The sequence below is a fragment of the Diabrotica undecimpunctata genome, chromosome 2 (assembly GCF_040954645.1).
Source record: "Diabrotica undecimpunctata isolate CICGRU chromosome 2, icDiaUnde3, whole genome shotgun sequence".
Classification (NCBI taxonomy): domain Eukaryota; kingdom Metazoa; phylum Arthropoda; class Insecta; order Coleoptera; family Chrysomelidae; genus Diabrotica; species Diabrotica undecimpunctata.
In genome coordinates, this window is record NC_092804.1 from 24,302,555 (window position 1) to 24,329,276 (window position 26,722).

Here is a 26,722-nt window from a genome sequence, read left to right on the forward strand (position 1 = left end):
ATTTTATATTAAAAGTGGACTTAGCAGGTTAGCACTTTAGGGTGACGATATACCTCCTTGATCGAACATAATATAGGAAATAAATCAACAAATTATATTTTGTACTAAAGCTATTAGAGAATCTGGAATAACAAGAGGATAGAAGTTTACAAATACTAGCATATGTGAATGACATCGATAATATAGTAAGAAGAAAAGCGGACCTGGTCCAATTATATCAAAATTAGTAACTGCAGAAATGAACAGCCATAAATATCTAGCAAATAGGATCAGGATATAGCAAATATGGATTAAAGAGACTTAACATCATTTTAATAGTCACAAAAAGAACGAAAATAGTGGTATTATGAACTCTTCATCAAGCCAGTCAGATACGTGGAGGATGAAGAATGTTTAGGCTGTTTTGAATGTGAAATTCTGACATATTTATAAAGGCGTGCCAGAAAACGGATTATGGCGAAGGTGCTATAATTTTGAACTTTACCGCCTTTATAGTGAAGCTAGTATTGATAGGTCCATCAAGATGAATAGGCTGCAGTGGCTAGGCCACTTAGAGAGAATGAACGAGGTGGAGCTGTTAAAAACACCTTTATAACCAAAGACTGGTTGGAGTGTGCAGAGGTTTCAACCAAATTTTAACATTAATTACTTTTGTAAACCTATCATTGATAACAAAAATAAAATCAACCTAGTAAATTCTCTTGTACACATACAAAATAAAAAACAGATATTAACAAAAACTATCAAAACTTTATTGAAAATAAATAATATTTAAGTCAACATACAACTGATTTTTTGGTATGAAAAAGACCCATCATGGCATCCTGTAGTGCTCTTAAACAAGCAATGTTTGACTTAAAGCCTCCTGCCCTTTCTTGTTCAGTCTCAGCTCTAACATGATTTAAGAAACGTTTATCTACAATATCAACTTCGCTTGGAGGTTCTGGACCATCTACAGGGAATGTAATGGGTTGGTATGAATACAGTGGGCCTTCATCTGTAGGTACTGGCAAAAAGGTGGCTTGATTTTGACGTCCAAATTGAATTCCTGTTGAAAACTGTGTGACCTTTTGTGGGACTTTCTTGACTTCTTCTTCTTTTGCCTGTTGAGCTTGCTGAGCAAATGTGTTAAGTATATTTTTAGCATCTGCATTAGAAAACATCAATTCATCAATAAGTGCTTCTTTCTCTCTTATTTTCTTTTTCTTAGTTTCTATTTCTTCTAAGTGCATCTCTTTTTTACGTTCGTCTTCCATTTGCCTTTCTATTTCCAACATTTCTTCTAACTCATACTCCTCTCTACCTAGCTTCCCTTTGCTTTTTAGAATTTGTTCTTTGTTATCCCTCTTGTACTGTTCTATCTTTTTATTTGTATTTACGATATCAATATCATTTGATAAATTATAGATAATGGTTTCAATTTCTTCTAAATAATCATTGTAATCTTGCAAACTTTGAAAGTCTTCTTCTTTCTTATTAAAGTCCTTTAAGACCCGTTTTCTTATATCTACTTCCTTTTCCACTGTTGAATCTTCGAACAACTGCACTCTAAAGTTTATTCTTCGTAGTGGGATTTTACATTCTGGACAGGAGCCCGATCCTTTAAGAAAAAGCAAATCTACACAACTCTCACATAATCCGTGTCCGCAAACATTCACCATCATTTTCATTGAAGGGTTTTGAAATTTTGAAGTTCGGCATCGTGGACATGTAAAATCTTCCATTTTAATGTTACTTCTTGTAAAAAATTAAATATTTATTCCTTTCACTTACTCGGCTTTAATAACATAACCAATAAAATTGACTGGTAAATTATTGCCAATGTCAAACTGAAATACAGTCTTCCTATTTCATGTCTTTTTCTGTTATAGCTCAACAACTATGATGTAAATCATAAGATCAGTCAAACATTATATTTTGTTTTATTTCATTCATTCATTACACAACAAAAATGAAATTGGTGTATATAATACGTTATATATATGTTAATTATATAAAAATTTGGTATATGTTCAAACAAATTTAATATATCCATAACGGTAAGTTTCGTTTGGCCAGAGGTGATTGCTGATTGGTGAGCTTCTTTAGCTGTCAAGTCTGATTGACACATTGACATCACAGTATATACCACAAATAGTAGTGTAAGTGGAATAGGAAAGATGGAGAAAGTCAATTGCATGGGCCCAGCCGTTCATAATGGCGACGGCGCTACTAGTGACGTTAGGAGGAGCATAAGGATAAGGAGTATGACGTTGATGTAACTAAAAAAAATGTATTAGCGGTTACAAAAACATTGTAATCCATGCCTTTGAAAATTGCAAATGGCGTTATAAAAACATTGTATCCCAAATTTTAGAAATAGTAGTGTCCCCCACCCACACCCTCACAAGGGCTTAAAGAGTGAGAAGGAAAAGGAAGAAGCATCGAGCAAAAAGACAAAAGAGGGAATCTAATCGTTATGAAAAGGCGACCAAAAAAGTGGCCTCTGATGGCGGACATATCCGGAAATGCGAATGCGCCAAATTTAAATTTTCCGACACTTATTAACAGTAGTTATAAAATAGTTTTCAGAATGTGTCTTAGACGAGAAAATTTTAATTAAATATTAACGATAACAGTCTAAAATGTGAAACAATTGTTAAAAAACTTCAATATAAATAAGATTTCATGTGACAGTTGGGACAAATAATAACATAACCCAACTAAATTTGATTTCTTAAACAAGGAAAGACTCTCTTTCCTTGTTTAATTTGGCCTCTCAAGATGGCACTTCTTGTCTAACAATATTTTTGCCCCCACTGCCTTTACATTCCCTCTTTTGTCTTTTTGCTCGATGGGAAGAAGATATTTGTTGCCAATACCTTATCAAAGAAAATTATACAAATAAACAAGTGTCAGGATATCTGTGTTTTACTTTGTTGTTTTCAGGAATTCGTTTTGTTAGTGTAATGGAAAACAGATATGGTCATAAAATAATAAATAAAAACTTTCCTGTACCATAATATATACTGTCAAGTCATGATACTGTATATACTCTCTCTGTCTGATATTATTATGTCATATATTTATGTATAAAAATGCGTAACTGTATACTATATTTTTGGATAGAGAGAATATATTTTTTGACTTACTTTCCATTAAAAGCATACTTTTTGAATTTTGTCGCTCAAAACTCAAAGCATATTTTTTTAATTTGTCTAAAATTCAGAACCCAAGTTTTAAATTTGCCGCCAAATAAAATTAGTTTCGGCCCGTCCGCATTTAGCGCTATAAATTCTCCCAAATCTTTGTATGGGACTTACCTTACTAGAGGGCTATGTACTGTGAACTGTGATTGACGATTGACATCACATCACATCGTTTCCCATTTCATATTTATAATTTGTTTACAATTTTGTTTAATGAAAAAAAATATAAATACAATCTTCCAAATGGATGAATTCGAATGGACTGTTGTTCATGAAGGGCAGTTATTGGATGCAATGGTTGGACACAAGCCCGTTGGTAAGTATCACCAACTTTTTTTGCGCCCATACTTTTAAATACAGTTTATACACAATTGTTATAAAGCATTATGTTCAATAGATCTTCTAGTTAGCTGGAAAGTAAAGAAGTAGATACATAATCTTCAGAAATATATAATTAATAATTCGGACAATATTCAACTGCATTCTTAACCATATTATGTGTAAAGTAATAATACACTTTCCCGCTAGAATTTCACCGCTTGTCTATGGAATAATTGGAAAATATAATTTTCTGTCCTCTAAAATGCAACTATTTCGTAAGATTAATTTTCTTCAGACATATATACGCCAAAGAATGCAACACTACTGTTACCAAAATATAAAATAAATAATACTGAGTCCACAGTGCAAATGAAATAGATGACATTTAAACACATTAGAGAAAGATGTGTCAACGATTAATATAGCTTGCAACTTTTTTTATATCTTGAATTTGATACCAAATAAAACTAAATATTTTATACATAGGGTGAGACATATCATTTAAAAGATCTGCACTAGCTCTATGACGAAAATATCAAGATAGTTTCAAAAAATTCCTCAGGTCTACTCATCCTGAATAAAGTGAGTACCTTGGGTAAAACCAGGGATTAATAATTAGAGTTTGAACTATAGTTGTAGCTCTATTACTTTTGTTGTGTATCATAGAGCCCAGAAAAGCAGTCTGCCTACTTTTCTGAAACTGTGCTTGTGGTATTAAAAGAAAACTTTTATACAAGTTGACACTCTATAAATATAACTGAGGAACACAACAGAACTTGTAGACATTTTATATACATGGGAAATTAAATAAAATCAGACATATCATAATAAAAGATAAAGCGGAACAACTAGAAACACTATCCAATTCAATTATATACTGACTTAATAATAAAACACAACAATATCAATACTTTTATAAGATCCAAAAAATTAATATTATTTATAAATACAGTATACTCCCTTTATAACAAACACGGTTATTACGAGGTTTGGCTTATAACGAGGTACATTAGATGTCCCGTGAAATTTCTATTGAACTTTAACCCTTTATAGCGAGGTAAATTTGCTTATAACGAGAGAAAATAAGATTGAAAAACGTGTTTTTTACGTTTTGGCCCGGCTGTAGCTATAAATAAATACCCTTTTTAACTGCGGGCCACCTGCAATAAACTTCATACAATTTATGATTCTTAGTCGGAAATGTAAAATTTATGATTCACAAGTGTCATTGTATTGGGTTGACCATTCACACCTAATAATATGGGTCCTAATAGACAAGATGTGGAAAGTGTTTTAAAGGTTTAAAGGGCAGAAACTTTATCCAAGGACAAAACGCAAATGAAGAAGCATAAAACTGTTTCACATCTTTAGAAAATATGATAGATAGAATACTGGACAATTTAAAGCAGTCAACAATGACAAAATAACTTTATATGCTTTATACATTATACATATTTACAGAATACAGATTTTTTGTTTTAACATATATCATTGACAGTAAAAGTAAACAACTCTTTTTTGTTTTAATGCATTTCATTGACAATAAAAGTAAACAACTTTGTTTTAAAAACGCCATTCAAACAATATTTATTAGCATCTTATATTGCTCCGAATGGCTTCACTATAGAAAGTTAATGTTTTAGAAAACTACATATTCATATGTATGCACAGTATTATTGTTGTTGGATATAACGAGATCCGCTTATAACGAGGTAATTAGTCTGCCATTTCAGTTCTCGTTATAGAGGGAGTCTACTGTATTAAGCTTTGCATCTACTTTTAATGTTTTTTCAAAGAAAAGTATCAATATTTATTATAAATTACAAACTGTAATGCCTCTTTCATAAAGACTTTTCTTTTACTCTCACTTTTAATTGTATTTTACATAAATTAAAAAAAAAAGTCTAAAGATCTGATACTTTGGATGGCCTATAAAATTGTTTAATTGTTTAAAAAATGTTTTAATCTTATGGACAAATTGAATATAACAGCAATATTTTACATATTCATTTTAAAATTTACAGAATGAAAGTTCTTCGATATTAGATCAATTGGTTCTATAGAATCAAAGTTGACCATTACCTGTGAGCATTTAATACTACTTTCTAGAGTGACAATTTTGAGCCAAAGTTTTTGTAATTACAAGTATATCTTCCACATATGTATTACATCAATGAAATTATGGAGAAAACCTTTACAAAAATCTTTCAAAATATATAAAATTAATCAAAACCAGTAGTGGAATTAACCTAGCATGGTGGCTGGAAAGCTGGCTTTAGAATTCAAATTAGTTATGCTTTTAAAACATATTATCTCTGCTTACAATGGACCAATTTTGTCCTTTTCTCCAAAAATTCTCAAAAAATGTCCTTTAGGCCTACAATTATTTATAAGCAAATAGACAGGTGGCTTTTGTCAAAAAAGATCGATTTCATACCCAATCAATGCATTATGATGCAAATATGCTATGTTTAAAAGTTTACCGAAAATTTTTAATGGCCAGCTATTTATTTATAACAAATTTTAAACAAATTATAAAAAATTGCTATTTTGGCTTTGAAATCAACCAAACCTTTTTTTTTAATAATTTGTGTTATTTTAAGATCAAGTTATTCTTATGATTTTTTTGTAAAATGTCTACTTTAATAGTAAAATGAGAATAAACAATTAAAAAATGCTGAAGAAACCTATTTTTAGCATATTTCAAGGCCATTTTTCAATAGATTGGACATATAATTTAAAAAAAACAAAAAATAAGAGCCCAAAGCTCAAGTCAAGTAGTTTTTATATTGCAAAAGTCATTATAAATAAATAGACTGCCATGGAAAATTTTCAGTTAACTTCTAAACATAGCATATTGGCTCATAATCTATCAATAAAACAAGTTTCAGCTTTGTGGGTATGAAATGAGCCTTTTTTGACAAAAGCCACCAGCCTAAAAGGTCTCCAGTTTATTATTGAATGAAACTTAACAATGTCCTCCTTTTAGTGTAATATTTGAATTGGAAATTACATTGTTTTTTAAAGTGCAGTATCCATTAATGGATATTAGCAATTACTATTACAATTTTTTCCTGTTCTCTGTCTGTCATATGTTATTTGAAGCTTAGTCTTGTCGTTTGTCCAATTTTTCTCATTCACGACAGCTTTTTTCTTCCAATGGCACATCTTTTTCTATTTTACCCTTATTAATTAATTAGGAACTGCAATTTTTTCATGTGAACAGATGTCCTAGGTAATTTCTTTTTTTGTTTTTATCATTGATAAGAGTTGGTAAGAGATCTCTTATCAATGTATTTATTTGTTGTAAAACTTTTTCTATCAATATTCTTGATGTCCAAGGTTTTTTTTTTAAATTCAATGATATTCACATCAAAGGCTTCTAGTTTATTTCAACTCACAGTTTTAAACAGCCACATTTTGACCCCATAAACTGTATATTACATCTTACAAGTTTTAGTCTTAGTTGCAGATTGAGATGTGAATAGGAAAGAAACCATTTAGTGTAATAAAAAACTATCCATAACTTGAGAAATTCTGATTTTTATTTCATGTTGAGTATTGAGCTTGTTGTTAATCCAACAGCCCATGTTCTTGTAATTAGTGATCTGCTCTACCATTGTTCCTTTTATTGGTCGAGGCAATAGAATATTTTATCAATTTTTAATTACTAATCTTTACTAGTCTTATTTCTTTGCTTATCTTCTTTTCAAACTTGTGACATATCTAGTTTAACTCTTGTTTAATATCTTTTGTAAACAGACATCTGAGTCTACAATGAGTAATGTGTCATCTCCATATTGGATGGCTGATTTTTGGATGCCATTAACTTTTATTCTCACAGTGACTCTTTCTGTGACAAAAGAGGGAATCTAATCATTATGAAAAGGAGACCAAAAAAGTGGCCTCTGATGGCGGACATATCCGGAAATGCGAATGCGCCAAATTTAAATTTCATGACACTTCACAATAATCATACAGTGGTGTAGGGGTTTTAATTTATCTATTTATTTGTTATATTACATAATATTAATAGATAATACACTTAAAATACTTATTTTAACATTAGAACACAATAAAGTTTTAATTAAATAATAACGATAATAGTCTAAAATGTGAAACAATTGTTAATAAACTTCAATACAAATACAAATAATCTTTCATGTGACAGTTGGGACAAACAATAACATCAGCAATAACATAACCCAACTAAATTTGATTTCTTAAACAAGGAAAGAGCCTCTCTTTCCTTGTTTAATGTGGCCTCTCAAGATGGCACTTCCTGTCTAACAATATTTTTGCCCCCACTACCTTTACATTCCCTCTTTTGTCTTTTTGCTCGATGGTAATTTCACATCCACCTTAATACTCTTATATATGTGTTCAGCAAGAGATTTCTATTGCATAATACATAATGCCAGTTAATGAATATTTTGCATGCTTAGATTCAGTATTTTTGTGACCAGATATCTTAAGTGTTCCACCCTGTCCAGTGTTTTGTTGTCCAATTTTAGTAATGATTGTTCAATATTAATTTTTCTGAAATCTACCTTTGTGTCAGGACCCTCCTTCGTTTCGCTTGGTAGATGGTCCTTGGCATTTCTGAAAGTAGAATCAGTGGTGCTTGCCTCTTTTAGATGTTAATTCGTGGTAGTCTTACTTAATGTCACTTAATATTTTTGCTTAATGTTTTTGCTGCATTAATCCCTCTGTGAGTTCCCATATGTGTTTCATGTTTTCATGTTTTTCACACATGTGTTTCTTCTGCTCAAAGATGTTTTGTGTCATCCACTGAATCCACTCCTGTTTACCTGTTCAATGTTTCAGAAGTTTTTCTTGAGCTTTTCACATCAGAAACAGTTGCATTCAAGAAAGGTGACGGTTAGTTTGATGTGGCATACCTGATTCGGGGATCATCTGACCCTACTTTTTTGAAGATGCTAGGGGACGCACGCTAACTGTCAACAGTGCACGATACACTGCCATATTGCGGAATTGGCTACGTCCAGAATTGAATAATTTTCCAGGGTATAATCCAGGCAATACATCGTTCCAACAAGACCATGCTACGCCACACACAGCGAACACTTCAATAAACGCTCTAACAGAAATATTTCCAGGCACACTGATTTCACAACATGGCGATATTGGTTTTCCCTCAAGATCTCCTGACCTTACACCTTAAAATTTTTTTCTTTGGGGGTATTTAAAGAATATCGTCTACGCTAGTCAACCAGCCACCATCGAAGAGCTGAAGCAAAATATTCGCAACGCAATTTGCGATCTAGATTGCAAAAGTGCTACGAACTAGATGGTCAACATTTCATATTGCTTATTTTCTTTTTATTTCCTTCCACACACTAGACTCTCTGTTACAAATCTGTTATTGTAAAGATTTTCATTTTGTCAATGAGAATAAATATAGACGTTGTTGAGTTATTAATTCTCCCTTAATTACTTAACATTAAGAAGATCCTTAACCAACTCCCAAATTTCAGTAAAGCTTTAGCTCCAGCATTCCTTCACCTGACAATCTAAGGGACATATAAAACTTTTGTACTTTTTCGATAATATCAATCAAAAAATCTTTATGTAAAAATTTTTTAGGAATAAATAAGTACTTTCAGATGGCATTTATATGTGATAAGTTTATGGATAATATACACAAAGACATAGATTCACAGAGGGTTTGGACCCATTTGGAAACTATGTATAACCTTGAAGCGTTAGATGAATGTGAATCTATTCCTTTTCCCAACTCCGAAAAAGAGTTTAATCTGCCAGAATCTGAATTTGGTAGCTGGATAACAAAGAAAGATGAAGAAAAGAAGTTGCAGTCAGGAAAAACTTCCAGTGAATCTCCAGTTAAACAGGTAAAATTTTTATATTTGATATATTTTTTTAATGAGACTATAGGTCGTGTGCTACTTCATTTAAAAGGTTATTCAGTTGTCTATTCAGTGATATAAACATTACCATAATTAAAAAATGGACTCACACAGGCAATATATTCAAAAAAATTAACATAATTATTTATACAGGCTGACCAAAAAATATTTAATTTTTGAGTAATCCCGTGTCTGATATGGAGCGGCTTGCCCGGTAAATTCGGGACTTGGCCGTTTTTGACCCATTCATGACGAATTTATTGTATATTTTATTTTTTTTATGTTATTATTTTTTCTAAGAATTAGAATTACTATTTTTTTTCTTTTCGCAGTTTATGTTGAGTTTTAGATGTAGCTGTACCTACAAATGTATTTTCGTTTCTGTCACCTAGTAGTAGATATTTTTGTGTTACAGTTGCAGTTTAGTTTATTTTCGATATTCAAACGTTTTATTGCCTTTTCTGACTCGTTTATGAGGTAATAGATATCCCTGGCGGTAGAATTACTCATTTTTTGTTCTTATCACAATTTATAATGAGTTTTAGATGTAAGTTTATTTTCGTTTCTCTCAGGTAATAGGTTTTTCCTGTGTTACATTTAAAAAGTTTACAGTTCATATTACAGGCCATTGCACAAAATATTTTTGAACTAAATTATACAATTTTATCATCAGAAATATATAAAGAAAATAAAGAAGGTAGAAGTACATACTGATATTTTTCTATTTGTTCTATCACGTTACCATTTATTGTCAATATGTGGCGTACATTTTGTGGTTTTTGTGGTCATTTAATTATACATAACTATTAAATTTTCTGAAGCAAAAATACTTAAAAAGATATATTTAATTTACTAAATTAAAAATACTGAAAAAAGTTATATTGAAGCGAAGCTTCTATACTGGCGTTGTATTACCTTTTCTCTATAGTAAAATGCTGAGGCTAACGTCACGGAACTATCGTCACGAGAAGGCGTCACGGGTAGCGTCACGAAATAGCAGTTCTTCACACAGATTCACTACTCTCGATCAATTCGTTTCTAGTCATCATATATTTATTCTAAGCAGGTTTAAATTAAAAACTGCTTGAAGAATATTTAACAAAATACTGACATTAAATGAAAAGTAAAAAATTAAAAGAATATCTGTCGATAAAAGATTCGATTCGTAACAATTGGCAAAATTTAAAAGTCATAAATATCATCCAATTAATAGCAATATTGAATCATCTGTTTAAATTTTTATGACACTTCTCATTTTAAAATGATTTCATATAAATACAATTATTATTTTTTAACATCTTATTTAGTTTATATTATTAATTTAATAGTTCGTCTGAATCTGACAGGTCCGTCAGAACTAACATCTTATGCTTTATTAATACGTTAGAGATGCCGTTAGGAGCAAACATAATAATATCGAGGAATATTCAATATTATCTTTTTTTTTTTTTTTTAATTGTATTGATAATCTTGCTGTGTTTATTTCAGGTAAAAGAAATAAAAAAGGAAGAAAAGACTCCAATCAAGAATCAAAAAGAACGGCGAGATAGCAAAGAAGGTAAAGACAATAATAAAACCCCCATTGCCAAAAAAGAAATAAAAAAGGAATCGGAAAAGGTAGTAAAACAAATTGTTAAAGGTAGAAATTCAACATCCTCTAATAGTGAGAGCAAAAGTGGAAAAACAAAGTCTGAAGACACACCTAAACCTGCCAAAAGACCCACCAGGGGTAGCTTGAAACCCAACGATGATTCTGGTTCCAGTGGAAAGTCTAGCCCTATCACTGTCACTCCAACTGCTAAAAGAGTCAGGCGTATTTAAAGACCAGTGAATATCATTATCAATATATTAAAGTTACCTTAGATACCTAGTTGAAACCAAAATGGAAGACAGGGTATAGAATGAAAAGTATATTCGGAAAAATTTTAACACTTCTAGGTACATAGCAAACACACATAGTTATTGATCTCTCTGAAATCAAAATCAATATTTAGGTCCAATTTTAACTTTCAAAATTTTTTGCTGTATTTAATTCTAACAGTGTTTTAAAAAAGGGACATTGCTTTTATTCATATTGAATAGTAATTAACTATATCGACACATTTTTGCCAAAGTATCGTAAGTCAAATTGAGTCAATTTCACAAAAGATAACCTTTTTGATGTGACATTGGACAGATACTCTTTAACTTATAATGTTTTATCTATTATTATAGGAACATACTAGTGAAAAAAAAAAAATTAATTGTATGCGCTTAACTCACACATTAGCCTTTTAATTTTATTTGTCAGCAACAAGTAAGGTAAGAATGATACATTTGCTTCAAAGCAGGGACAGTGTCTCATTACAATATATATGTTACAGTTAAACTTCGAAAATGGTTAATATGGACATTAACCGGTTAATCTTGACTTTAATCAATATGTAATGTTAATGATCTTACGAAATTTAGATATATTGACATTAACAGGTTAATGTCGAGTTTAACCATTCTCCTTGGTTAATATTGAATAATGTGTTAGAAAATAATACAACGTTGCCAATTGTATAAAAAATATCTGCTATTTAGGTATTCAAACATGACAAATTTCCGTGACACTTAGAGTTGCATAAAATATTAGCTGCCTTATAGTAGCACTTTTTTGAACCACATTTGGTTTTACACGAGCATCTTTTGTATCCTTGGCCACCACATAGAGATGAAGTCGCTTCAATCTCACGAAGAGATTTTTCAACAACTGAAACTTTTTCGGTAGCAATAAGGGGAGCCGGACATACACTGAACTGATTTCTTTATAAGAAATCAGTTCAGACTGTGGTAATGTGCCCTTTTCTATCCCGATTTTGTAATACACGTTATCTTCAACTGTAATAACAACGCCTAATATATTTCTTGCATCAGCTCGTCCTCTATCAACATCGAGGACGAGTAATCTAACAGTATCACCAATTTTTGCAGCCGGTAAATTGGAATTTAGTTTCTTTTTTTTCTTGTTGAAGCAAACCATCTTTTGCTTGAAATCTATTGTAGATAATAGATTTCTTTCTTCAACATATTAGGCACCTTAAATCATTTTTATTATTTTCGTTAATTTCAGCACAACAGTCTGTATGAACAAACATATTGCATGAGATCATACACAACCGTTCAAACATTCAAACTCATAAACACCCTAAAAAATAGGATGTTATTTGGTACAAGATTCTCATTTAACGTTTCGTTAAATTCATTTAATGTTCCTTCGACTTCTGGGTTAACTGGAGGAATAATGTTTACAGAAGAGCTAAATTTGTCATTTTCATTTGGTATGTTTGAACTGGCTATAAAAGTTGTTCCTGTAAGTCATTAAAAAAAACGAATAATTAATAACAATAATTATTTACTACCCATAACTTTACAATATACCTGTACTAGTTCTCTTATCATTGTTATGAGAATCCGATGAATATGTTCCAGCAACTTTTCTATTATTATTGCCACCTTTTGCACTATTTACTTGATCTAATAAATGTTAAAGATCTTCTGTATCTATTTCATTAATACAGTCCTTTGGAAAGATAGAATCCGATAGACCAACTTTTATTTTCGATCCAAACATTGCTTCGTAGGGAGACTGTTTTATTCCTGCATGAAAGGCCCTGTTTTTCATTAATTGAATAAATTTAAGGCCTTCAGACCATTTAAATGTATTATTTGTTTACATCCACGTTACTAGCATATCCTGAATGTCACGATTAGCCCTTTCGACGCTTCCTTGCGACTGACTATGCCGAAGCTTTCCATGAACAATTTTTAAATCCGGCTACATATTTTTCAGTTCATTTATTACTATGTTAACGAACTCACGGCCATTATCCAACTGGAAGCTACTCCAAAAATGCAGAAAATTTCTACCAAACCTGTAGCTACTTCATCTGCCTTCTTTGATGTTAAAGATCTTAATTGCACGAATTTTGTGGGTAATCCTGATATACAAAGATAAAACGAAATGGTCCATCAGCTTCGAATTGCATGTCGATCAAATCAACTCAATCCCTGGATGTCTTAGGACAAATTGGGCCTTATCATCCATAATTAGAAATGTTGCTTCATCCCTAAAGCAAATCTGCAAATGAGAATAAAAATTATAAAGTATGAAAACAAGATGATTTGTATTAACTTACTTTTTGACAATCATCAATGGTGCGGTCTTTATGCAAATTGGCCCAAGCTAATGATTGAGATACACATTTTCGTGCTATTTTTCTTTGCCTATATGTGGTATTTTCTAGAGCAGTAACAGAAGAGATTTGCTCAACAGAAAGATCTTTAAATTTACATATCTGAAAAAATTCCAATCAGAGAGTAACCGTCTTGTTTTATGATCAGAAATTAACCAAATTCAAAACTAACATAGAATAATATCAATACTCACCATGGCTAATTTTGTAAAAGTTAAAGACCAATCACTAGTTTACGTAAAAAAATAAAGTTGGGAAAAGTCCAGTTACCGCACAATTTTAGTACATTCTATTGCCACCTGCCAAGTTTTGAAAATTCAATCAAAAAAGGCCCCAGCATTTTAACTTAATTATGTAGCATGATTAGTCACTAATGGTTATGCAACCCATTCAGCAGCTCTGAATCACTGTTAAGGCGCTTGAAGACACTGTTAAGGCGCTTGAAATTCAAAAAACTGAAATTTCTAGGGTGAGTCTAATAAAATTTGAACAGGGACTGTGTATATATCCATTCATCCATACATGAACTAGATCTTCCCTAAAGTAATGGTAATTTTCATTTCCAACATAGGTTTTATTGTAGTATACTGAGACATTTTGGCTAAATTACTTTAACGGCTGAACGTAAAATAATTATCGTAACTGGACAACAGACGAGTACATGATAGAAAGTCAAATATATTCAGTTGTTTGGTAATAATGCTAAGAAAAATTATAACCATAATAGGAAATAAGTAAAAATGCAGTTCATATTACAATAGTTTTTTAACATTATTTTATTTGGAACATACGTAATTAGCATTTATTATAAAACATCTTTCATTGTACCAGCACATGTGAAGTTGAAATATTTGCCTTGGAATCAACTTTTGGTATTACTGTATTACGAGACAGTGTTTCTATATCTTTTTTTTATTGATGAAATGGCTAATTTCTCACTGTATCATCTCACTCATCTCTGATGCATTGTAAACGTCGACGCAAAGCACAATATAAACCGTATTTACTTCTTATTATAGAATTTCTAGATAATTTGATGTATTACCTTTTCTTGTATTTGTTCCCATATTTAGCAGAATGTGTTAGTTTTCACTCCTCAGTCAGTGAATCGCTCCTCCTCCTCATTCCATGAGCCTTTCTCAGGGCTTAGTGACACTTTAAATATTATTGGCTGCGATCCTGTGAAATATGGATGGATTCATGTAGGGATTTTCCCACCAGAGTCTTCATTTGGTCTTTCCATCTACCGTTCCTTCTACTACTGTAGTTCCATGGTCACCGTTATCTAGGTATCTGGCCGCAATAAATTAGGTATACTCGGTTTACTTTTTTTAATAGCCTGTCTTTTATATGAATCGGCAGGTTGGTTCTATGTTCTGTCCAGGACATGCGTAGAATTCTTCTATAGACCCACATTTCGAAGGTTTCGATCTTACTCCTATCGATTTTTTTGAGAGTCCATGTTTCAGCTGCAATATGTAGCAATGAGAAAAATAAGGGCATACATCAACCTGAGATTAGTATTCCTTATTATTGTTCGGCCTTACCATAAATCAATTTAGCTGTTGCGGTTCGTACCATTGCTAGTCTACGCTTGATTTCTGAGGATCAATCGCCATTGGTGGTTATCAGGGAGCCCAAATATAAAAATCTGTCTACCACTTCGAAATTTTCCACTTGGCGTCAATCGCTATCTTCCGCAACTTGACAGGTACCCAAAACCAATTATCAGCCGATTGGTACCCAAAATCAATTATCAGCAGATTCGGTTACGTTGGCATCTGGAACTCTACAAATATCTTCACCATCGAAAAAGGAAACAAGGCAACAATCCACGTTAAAATTTTCTTAAAAAAAAAGATCTTAGGAAGAGAGGTATTCTCTTCAAGCTATCAAAAAATATATTGCGACTAATTACAAAATAGATGTGGAAAAAGTTGCACCGTTCATTAATAAATATTAAAATGCTGGCGTTGCTACTGGATTATTGGTACAAATGAAAAAAAAAAGAAGCTGCAGGATTTTTCAAGTTAGCATCTACCACATCGTCGCCCTTTGGATCAGCAAAGCCTAGTTCAGGAGAAAAAAGGAAACTGGAGGCGCAACCAAACCGAACAAAACTGCCGGCGCTGACATATGCGCGGCCAATGCCGAGAAGGCAAAATCTCAAAAGAAAAAACATTAACCAAGACGAAGAAATCAACTATAGTCAGTCCTACAAAAAAACCAAAGGCTCCTAAGCCAAAAACCGCCAAGCCAAACCAATATTTCACCAAAACCGGTAAAACTGCTACTCCTAAGGAGAAGTAATTAGATTGATATCTTCAAAATATTAAAAACATAATCACTTGGCATGTTTCACATTTCCCATTTCTCGCCTGACACAGTATTTTTAAAACTACCTAATAAATAATTATAGGTACATTTGATATGTGTGTAATTCGTTAACATACAAATTATTGATTGATTTCTACAAACAAAAAGTCTATTTTTAGATGTTTTAAAACAAATTCTTTTCGGTATACTTGATGGACTGTACTGCCCTTATTTTCCAACGTTTTAAGTTTTTTTTGCCATTTAAGTTTGGTTTAAAACCTAGATAACTAATAATATAAATAAGTAAAGACAATATTTTCAAATTGTTTAAGCGTTTGTGTAAGCGAAATGTGTAAAAGCAATTAACTTTGAAAACAAAAATTGGATCTGCATCACTCTCTATAAATATACCACTTTCATCTCGAAATTGAATTACACAATGTGTAATGTAATATGTAAAACATGACTGATTTTGATGTAAACCTTTAGAATACATAAATATAACGAATTACTGATGTTTGAACAAAAATGGGTTTTAGAAGATACACCAAAAGCTTTTTTTTTCTGATATTATTTTTGGAAGTTGTCCAATATAAAAAAAAAACAGGAAGTAACCAGGTCTAGTGGTTTTCTCCCGTACAAAAATTTTGATTATAGAAAGATCTTACAAATTGTTTCCCACTGCGTCTTTTTCCATACTGTCCTGCGCTTTCATGATCGTGAAGCAAATTTACAAATAAGGTTGTGGCATATTATCATGCACGTTGCGTTTCCAGCACATAGCGTTTAGTTTCCGAAAAATATAATTTAAATGGTTTTAAATATGAACAACTCACACTGTCCGGAACGTAGCGTTTCAGACACTTAAGGTTTCCGTTCAGTATATTCGAAAACAATATTTTACTGATGCCGACGGCTACGTAACGAGTCGTAACCGGATGGTAAAGATAATGTGAATTAGATGTCCGTCGATTTCCCCTCGTTGTTTATTTAGGTATTTGTTTGATTTTGATACAGAGTATTTAAAAAAAATAATTTTCGAGGCTATTTTGTCATTTATGCATGTGTTTTTATTGCTTTGTGACAAATAATCACGGAAGTGATAAACAATTAGGACTTTTGTACGGAAGTGATACCTCTTCTTTTTAAAAATACTTTTTGGATTGATATGTACGGCTTCGTTAAATGTAGTATTTTGTTTTTTAACTGAAGGTGTAATTAAATTTAAAACATATTTAAACTGAATCCTGTCCATTCTAAAATATCCATAATATTTTTCATCGTCATCAATTAATTCTCTGTATAAAGTCCAGTATTCCTTCTTCCTTTCTCTTAGCATTGGATGTACTTCAAACCTTGTTTTTAACACAGTTTTTCATTCTTCATCGTTAAGTAGAAGAGCAATTGCACATCATTTTTGTCGAGAAAAGCGAGATCATATCTTCACCGAACCAAACTGAAACGTTCTATGTATGAAAATGTGAACGCGCAGTCCGATTGCTGGAGTGGAAACGCTACGTGCCGGAAACTATACGTGCACTATAATATGTCGCGACCTATATTTATAAATAAAAAAACTAGTGCGAGTGCTTTGGGTAGGTTAAAGTATGAAAGAGAGTCGTAGGTATGAAAAGTATGAAAAAAGTATGAAAATGAAGGTAATTGTTGCATCATGTTACAATAATCTCCCACAGCTGCACCTGTTGTAAGGCAAATGGTCTTGGGATATATCATATTCTACAAGACAGGCTCCCGAGTTTCTGTCCACTTCTCTTTATTCTTCTTTAGGTGCCGTACACTATGCAGCGTATAGACGTTCATGCTGGTTGTCGAATCTACAACTATGAGTGTCCAACTTTCTCAGACACCACATTTCTAAAGCCTCCAAACGCTTCAGAGGTCTGACTTTAAGTGACCAGGTCTCACTTCCATACATCAGAATAGGTCAACTGTCGCATTTTAAAACCCGGATTCTAAGAGTTAAAGGAACTTCACGGCGAAGTAAGTATTTATCAGATTTAACGAAGGAGTTTCTAGCCATTTCTACTTCTTCACCTTCATCTTCACTTCCAGGTCACACTCACACTTACTGTTTAAAGTAGCTCCAATGTATTTAAATTTGATGTTGTCTGCTGATTATCATATATTTGGTTTTTGTTATGTTGGCGTTAAGCCCATACTCTGATGATATTCACTAAATCTTGCAGCTCCTCTACATTGTTCGCTATTATAGTCGTATGGTCAGCATATCTTAGGTTATTAATACGAAGACCATTAATTTTGATGGCTTTTTCGTTCTGTTGTGCAAGCTGATATATCTTTTTTACATAAATGTTGAACAGTAGTAGGGAGAGAGTACAACCCTGTCTTACGCCTTTCCTTATTTCCATTTCTTCTGTATATAGGCCGTTGGAGTTCCGTTTTTAATTCCGATATAGTTGTTGAATCATTCTAATGGCTTCGTCATCGAGCCCAGTTTGGTTTAACTTCAGAATGAATAGTTCATGTCTGGCGCTGTCAAAGATCTTTTCAATTAAGCAAATGAAACATATTTTCTTTTTTCCTGTCATTTGGGCACTAACAACTTCATGCAAAAAATGCCTCTCTTGTTCCCAAGGCATTTTCGAAACCAAATTGAGTTTCTCCTGTGCTCTCTTTATATTTGTTAAAATATAAATTCGCTTATGTATTATTTTTAGGTACGCCTTTAAAATGCGTGACTTTAATGCCCCTGTCTTTATATATCTTTAATTTCTTCTCCATAAGCCTCTCTCCTCGGAACGTACGATAGTATTTTCTATTACCATCGTTCTTTCTATTAAATTAAATTATCAAAATAAATTTTGACAACGAATTCCAATTTGGAAGTCCTCTTGTCTATTATTTAATCCAATCCTACTGAAATTAGAATTACACTTTAGAATTTTGGTTTGGGAGTAAAGTTTTTGGCCACTTAAGTAATTAATTTTCATCTGCAGTTATTAAAATTATATTTATAAGCAAATCGCAAGTTAAAAACATCAAACAATACATGGCAGTTCAACAACTTATTGTAAGACATAGCTAAAATATGTGGGCCTCCGATAACTGATACAAATTTTCTTTTATAAATCAAAAAACTCTCTTCTATGTACCATTTTTGGTCAGACATTACAAATTAATCTAGAATTGTAATATAAAATGGTTGAAAACTATTTCATAAAAAATAAAAGATTGTTTTAAGTAAAATTTTATCAAAGATAAGGTTAAATTCATATTTTAATCAAAATCAACTATACTCTAAGGTCTTGACTATGTTTTAACTTACTATTCATTTTAATTAAACGTTTGTTTAAATTTTCGACTGTTAGGAAGAATTTTTTATCTTCTACAAAGTATCAAATCAAATTTTAATAGGAGGATGATGGGTTCAGTGCCAGACGTAAAATTTATTCCAATTTTCCCCATTTTAGCCAGCTTATCTTTAATATTTTCTCAGTGAATCCTTGCAACGACATATTAAGATAGCAGAGAAAACCAATCATCAGCTGCTTCGGCTATGTCGACATCTGGAACGCTACAAACATCATCGAAGAAAGCGAAGACGGAAAAGAATGTATGGACAAAACCGTCCTATTCACCAATATCTGGAATAGTCAATAAGCCTGTAAAATATCTTAATGTGGTTCTTCTCTTCCAGCAATCAAGAAATATATCCTGAATCGACAAAGTAGAAGCGTAACTTTCACCGTTTATTAAATAATATTTAAACAAAGCTGCCTCTGCTACTGGTACGAATGAAAGGAAAAGAAACAAACGTCAGTATCTTTCAAGATAGCGTCTACCTCATCGTCACTGTCTGGATCTGTAGTGTCCCGTTCGGAATAAAAAATGAGGCTGGAGCATTTTTTTGTCTTTTTCAGGAAAAAAACTGGACAGGGCGATGAAAGGTAAAAAGAAATCAGCACCTCATCAATCAGTTGATCGTACGCCGCAGTTTCGAGTGCTGTAGATACACCAACTTAGGTGAATAAATCAAATAAAGGCAGTCCTGCGAACAAACTAGAGGCACCTATATGCCTATATTGAAAACAATCTTTTGGCCTATTCCACTGCGACCTTCTCAGATCTATTGTGGTCTTCTGTCTTCTAGTCCTAGATAACATTCTCTGCCTGGCCCTTTTTAAAAAGTCTAATACATAGCTTCGAGACTGTACCTGCCATATAGCTATTTGCCGGTGGATTTTCTTCTCCTAATGCAAAGAACCGCACATTTGCCAGACTGTCACACTGACATAGAATGTGCTCTGCTGTTTCTTCTTCGAGGTGACAGAATCTGCACAGGTCATCATCTGATAATCCCATCAGCTTCAAGTGCCTATTCAGCTTACAGTGCCCTGTTAGAAGGCCTACTTTGGCTTTGACTGTTTTCCTGTCTTTGTGCTGGTGAATCCCTACACCATTCCAGAGATTTGTGAGCTATCCACTTCCTTGTACCACTCCCAGGCTACCTTAACCTTGTTATGGTCTCCTAGTTTATGTAGGAGCACACACACAATCCCATACTAGCTTAGAATTGACCTCTACAGAATTGAGTGCCTTAAGCGCTGCCTGACTATCTGTGAAGATGGCAACTGAACGAAACGTTCTTTTCTGCCTTTCTATTTCTTCCACGCAGTGATAGATTGCCGTTATTTCCGCCTGGAAAACTGTCACATCCTTAGATAGACTTACCGAGAAATGTATCCCTGGCTTCGCCCTGTATAAAGATATGAAGTGGTGGTAGATTCAGCAGGACTTCCAACGCTGCTGTAGGAGTTGTTTTATGGCCCCTGTTATACACAAGCATGCTAGCCTTTTGTGTATTACCCAGCAGCCTTATTGCTCCCACTTGCTGCGTCTTTGCCTACCACGTCACCGAGCCATAGGTTATCATTGGTCTAATAACCCTTGTATATAACCATAGAGTCATTTTGGGGTTAAGTCCCCAATTCTTACCGCACATTATTCTACATACACCCAGGAACATACTAGCTTTCTGTGTAGTTTTCAGAATGTGAGTATTCCATGTAAGCCTTGTTTTAATGTTTAAATTCATACAGAATTTCCAAGGTGCCAAGGTTGCCATTTGCCAAGGTGTCTTCTTTTAATCATATATGATCTTCTTTATCCCCAAAAAAAGTTTTGTTACCAATGGTTTCGGTAATTCAGATCACAATAATGCAAATCAACCATAGCAGAAACACGAATGGAATATTTTTGGGGCTACTATCTAGTCATCTAGACATCTAGATAATTTGTCAATTTGTTTGGAATGTTGCATTGCAATAAATTACGAGGGTAATTCGTAAAATAAAGTTCCCATGAATTTTAAAAATAGACTGCTTTATTTTTGTTCTTAGTGCTCCAACTTTTCTATCTCCATGTTATAGAATTCTACCGCCAGTCCATTGAGTAATCGAGTAACCTCTTCCTTGACTTCATCGTCGGTACTGAAGCATAAGACACCCGAGTGTTTCTTTAATTTTAGGAATAAGTGATAATCACTTGGAGCTAGGTCCGGAATGTAGGAGGAGGGCACAACAGTCCAGCCAAAATCTCTTAGCAGTTGTTCAGTTTGATGTGAGACATGAGGTCGAGCGTTGTCATGGAGAAGCCACACACCACTGGACATGAATTGTGGTGTGGGAAGTCTCAGGAATACGCAAAGCAAGGTTGTTAATGGTAAGCCTCTGATCTTCAAGCAATATTCTTTCAACTTTTTCGACAATTTTGTCTAAAACTGAATTCCTTGCGCTTCGATATTTATCGTGATTTCTGTTCTGCCTTCACTGAATTCTCTACACCATTTGCAACATGCTGAACATGCACTTTTCCCTATAAACTGTGATTAACTGACGATGAATGTCAATAGATGAAATCCATTCTGCATTTAAAAAACCTATCACATCTCGAATTTCGCATCTGGCGGTAACAACGATCGAAAGCTCAGTCTTCGAAGGCTGCTAGGCCGGCACGGCACTAAGCAATGCAGCGAGGCGTTAGTGGTAGAGTGAGAGAGAGGGAGAGTTGATGCCTAAAGCAGTGTTTCACGATTCCTCCCACTACGTCGCAGTCTTTCTCAGCGTCGTAGGGAACCTTTTTTTACGAATGACCCTCTTATTAAGACTTGTTTGAAAAACCAATCGACCAACTTTTTAAAACCAAATTAAAGTTAACCTAAAAATGACAACACTGCAATATGGCGGATTGTATTAACCTTTAATCTTTGATAGCAGTTTTGCTTTTTGAGATGTTTATTTAATTAGAAAAAAATTACGAAATTTGTATAGTATGTACCACCTTAGATGTCTTGCTCGACCATACAGTTCACTAAAATATCACAATAATAATGATAAAACAAAAAATTTCAATAGAATAATAGTATTTTATATTCATTGATGTTCATTGCATCTAAAAAACTTGCTCTATTATTCAAAATGTAGTTATGTTTATTCCATAAACGGGTATCTATATTTCATTCCAGAAGTAGATGCCGGAGATATAAAAGATGATCAAAATATACAATATTAGAAGTTATTTTCCGATAGTAATATTAAACCACGTTAATTTATTGGGTTATTCTATTTTTTAATAACTATTTTTGCCTTGTTTCTGTGTTGGGTCTTTTTTCTTCTACTTACATTAAGCTAGACACTACTTGTTTCTAACACTTGATCATGAGATCTTTGTAACAAATCTTTTCCTTTGATTAAGTTCCACCAAGGTTTGTTTTGTTCTCTTGATAAAACCAGCAACTTTCTTATTGGTAGCTTGTGAAGTTTTTTCTTTATTTAATTATTTTATTGAACATCTTTAGATCTCGTCTGCTAAGATCTATCAGAGTGACCGAAACTCTCCCACCGATAGTGTGTATGATCTTCTACATATGAGTTTGCCCTGTAGAGCTCTACATTTGTTGTAATAATTTTTTTCGGCCACATGTCTAACGGTATCTTTCGTGATTCCACATAATGGTTATGGAAAGATTCTTCAAAGATTCGTCTAGATCTAGAGGCTTGCTTTGCCAGTGATATTAGTTCGTTCCCTTAGACGTTGCCTACCTCGGCACTCATTTTTGTAACATGATTTATCTCGTGTCAGTTTATTAAGGAAATCTTAATATTTTTTTAGCTCTCGATAAAGATGTTTATTTTTGTAAACATTTCATTGGTAATACTTCAGTCTGGAACACTGTAGAGTGTTATCCCAAACTGTATTTGCTGAATTTGGTTGTCTGTCCTGTGAACCGTGATCCGATCAGTGCACAGTTTTTCACCCATCAGTGAATCGTGTTTAATCTCCATTAAATAGGGGAATACACGTTCAATCAATGACACGATATGGTCGTATTACTTTTCTGCGAAGGTAGTTCTGGTATCAGCATATCAAAGACTCTCTCTCATATTTTATGAATTCACAACAAATACGGTTTTGGACTATTGACATTGAATACAGCATAGAAGATATATTTCGATGTTAAATATGGTTATAACGTCTTCTGACATTCTATTTTTCCATTTTTTACTGCTGTCTTTAAGCATCGGACTTTTATTTTCTATTACTATTCGGAAGGTCTCGAAATGAAGTTCAACAGTTGTCGTTGTTGAACAAATGTTGTTGTTCAAATAGTTTTTATTTCTTAGACTCCACAAATGAATATTCGATTTACAGTACATAGGAATATAGGGTTTACCTCTATCGGAATGTCCGGAGAAGAACAACACTATGCTCAGCCCGCTGTAAATGTTTTGGATAGGACGGGATAACACTAATCCAGTTTACTACGCGATAGATTAGTCATACGTAAGGGACGAATAGTCCAGCTCAGCACATTAAAGTATCGTGTCAGGTTTAAATTCGGAAGAAAGCAATTCCAGCTCAACGCGTTGTATGGCTCTGTCAGACCATTTTGTTATTAGTCAGTTGCAGCATACAGAGCTAAGCACGCAGTAAGCATATACCTTAGTTACTAATAACATACGTTTCTCCTTTAGAGTTGCCATCCACCCAAAGATGAAATTTTAGAATCTTCCTAGAAGACAGCTTCAAATCCTCCTAGAAATCCCTAACTCAGCTGTTAATAGATAGGTGATGTCCAAGAGCAGTTCTAGAATTTCATCATGTGCATTAAAGAAATGTGAGTTTCTCTCTCTCTTTCTCTCTCTCTCTCTCTTTAGTCTTGGCTCCCTGGATTGAGTGTAGTGGTCGTCGTGATATCGTGCCTGGTCCGTCTTCATAGACTTCTATCTCTGGTCATCTCATTAGAGATCTTCAGCCTTTTATCTTCCTTTGAATGCTGAGTCTCTCCATATTGTTTTCTGACCTCATGAGAGGTCCAGAATATTTTAATTGTTGCAGTTAGATTTTGCCGGAGTATCTTACTGATTTTTAGTTCTCTTAGAATAGAATCATTTGTTCTATGGTAGGTCCACGTAACTCGCAACATTCTTCTCCAATAGAACATTTCAGTGGCGTCTATATTTCTCCTTTCTGATTACCAGTGTCCAAGATTCGCATTCGTATGTCAGTATTGGAAAGATTAAGCAGTTAACCAATCTCATTTTTAGGGTTTTTAACATGGGGTCTTTCCATATTTTGGTATCTTCTCCATAGTGATTTGATTGCGCATTTCTTTATACTGCGCGTGATCAGGACGTTCAAATAGTTTCCTCACGATAAATGAACAAACAGGATGTACCAAGAAAATTGTATTTTTTAATTGTTGTTGAGTGACAGTTGCTACGTATTTTAAAAATAGGAGTTGTATTTGGGGAAAATCCCCAGACATGGCAACTTTTGGCTCTACTATTCAATTCCTTTGAGGATTTTTTTTGACACTAAACTGGTAATTAATAAACTAAAATTTCTAGTAAATATCGAAATAGTATACGTTCATTATAACAATAAAACAGCATCTGGTTCAGGTTAGCCACCCTGCTCGCTCTGATAATTGAAGTAAAAGTATAGTTTGTGATTTGTTATGTTCACTAAATAGTATTACATCAATTGTTACAATCATATGGAACCCTTTCACCCTTCCTTCTTATATTTACTTAACTCTTTTCCTACTTTACGGTAAAAATTTGCAGCTAATTCCCTTTATTTGTAATTGGATTAAAGTAGACCATGTTAAACTACGCCATCTAAGGTCGCATGTACAAACTTTTTTAAAATTATTATTTTGATACCAAAAATTGTTAAGGTTATAAGATAAATTGGGCACATAAATGTTTTTTATAGCTAACATATCTTGCTTATTTTCTTTGTATAATTTATGTTATTGTCCAATACGTTAATATGTATGTAGTTTATAAGAAATGTGTTCAAAACTCTTTTTAGTTTTTGTTAATTTTTAGAAATAAAACGCTTGGAAACAATGTGAGGTACAATCAGAATAACTTATATGCCTTAATAAACAGCAAAACAAATGTAAGTTCGTTCAGTATTACAAGCGCAAGTGCCTCATCGATTTGTTTCTTAATTTCGATGTTTTGTTTTCATATCAAACAAATATATATCTATATTAATCCCTGATATTTTATTGATATATTTTATCTTTACCTTAACCTTTATCCCCACATAAAAAAATATAGTATCAGCACATCACTCACTTGAAAATAAAAAGAGTTTATTTTTTTGGATATGCAAACTTATCTCGGTATATGCATGTTAACGAACAGAACCACAATAAAACGATTAAATCGGTATTAGAGCAGATCAAAATATATTCCAAAAAAATTAAAATATTTTACATAAGCACCGATAGAATATTAAAGAGAAAATTTTCAAGAGCTCCTAAACCTAGAAAAGAACAAAACCAAGAAGAAGAAATACTACACTGCAGAAAAACTAGTTGAGGAACGAACATTGAACGAAACTATATAAAACATCTGAAAAATAACGAAGCGCGTGGGCCTCGCACAGATGAAATAACTGCAGAACTAATAAAGCAAGGTGGACATGTGCTATAAAAGCATATCTATAGACTAATCTGTCACATATGGACACTAAAAGTCATCGTAGAGGATTGGAAAGTAGGAATCATATTTCCTATGTACAAGGGGGAGACAAACATATATACAGCCATCTCGAATCATTTTCGAAAGAAATAATTGGTGAATAACAATGTGGTTTCAGACCAAAGAGGTCAACTATAGACCAAACACATATGTTAAGAGATATACATGAAAAATGTGCTGAATATAACATACCAATTTACAACTTGTATATTGATTTCAAACAGGCGTTTGATGGAATAGATAAACAAAAAATATTAAAATAACTATCCATGTTAGGAATACCGTAAAAGTTATACTTATACAAATAACTTTGGAGGGTTACAAGGCCATGGTGAGAATAGATGGAGATATGACAGAGGCATTTGATATCAACAACACTTTTTAATCTAACTCTGGAAGCTATTATCAGAAAACTAGATATGAACGGCTGTATTTATACAAGATCCACTTAAATATGCGCATAATCAGATAATGTTGCCATAATAAGCAGCAGTAGAAGGGTATTAACCGAAAAAGCTATATATTTGAAATGGGAAGCCGCTGCATTTGGTCTAAATATAAATGAAAGGAAAACAAAATATATGGAATGCAAAAGTCGAATCGACTTGGGAATCTGAAGGTGGACAACCGACAACAACCATTGATAGCAACAACGTCAGTCAAGAAATACAAATACAAATTCTTAGCGGTAATAAGCGCTTTTAGGCATACAAAGACAGTAAGCTTAGAATCTACAAAACAATACCATT

General features: G+C 33.0%; 2 protein-coding genes across 3 annotated transcripts; one reads left to right on the forward strand and one right to left on the reverse strand.

The window, feature by feature from the left end:
- Nucleotides 1–730: 730 nt before the first annotated feature.
- Nucleotides 731–1,899, reverse strand: Mat1 (CDK-activating kinase assembly factor). The gene has a single exon (XM_072521289.1). It carries the CDS (start codon nt 1,722–1,724, stop codon nt 777–779), a length of 948 nt encoding a protein of 315 aa, XP_072377390.1. The 5' UTR covers nt 1,725–1,899; the 3' UTR covers nt 731–776.
- A 1,436-nt stretch (nt 1,900–3,335) lies between these two features.
- Nucleotides 3,336–25,482, forward strand: MrgBP (MRG/MORF4L binding protein). 2 transcript variants are annotated; one of them, XR_011950045.1, is made up of 4 exons: nt 3,336–3,504; nt 9,117–9,382; nt 10,886–21,032; nt 21,153–25,482. XR_011950045.1 is itself a non-coding variant. In XM_072522537.1 (3 exons), exons 1-3 carry the CDS (start codon nt 3,402–3,404, stop codon nt 11,216–11,218), a joined length of 702 nt encoding a protein of 233 aa, XP_072378638.1. In that variant the 5' UTR covers nt 3,336–3,401; the 3' UTR covers nt 11,219–25,482. The 2 variants fall into 2 exon arrangements, 1 of the variants encoding a protein (XP_072378638.1); XM_072522537.1 differs by having other exon boundaries at nt 10,886–25,482.
- Nucleotides 25,483–26,722: the final 1,240 nt, after the last annotated feature.

What these genes read in the sequence shown, in the direction of transcription:
- MrgBP (XM_072522537.1), top strand. Translation starts at nt 3,402, where the DNA reads ATGAAAAAAAATATAAATACAATCTTCCAAATGGATGAATTCGAATGG. An exon ending in GGTTGGACACAAGCCCGTTG is followed by an intron (nt 3,505 to 9,116) that starts GTAAGTATCACC and finishes AAAATTTTTTAG; the next exon opens with GAATAAATAAGTACTTTCAG. An exon ending in GTGAATCTCCAGTTAAACAG is followed by an intron (nt 9,383 to 10,885) that starts GTAAAATTTTTA and finishes TGTTTATTTCAG; the next exon opens with GTAAAAGAAATAAAAAAGGA.
- Mat1 (XM_072521289.1), bottom strand. Translation starts at nt 1,724, where the DNA reads ATGGAAGATTTTACATGTCCACGATGCCGAACTTCAAAATTTCAAAAC.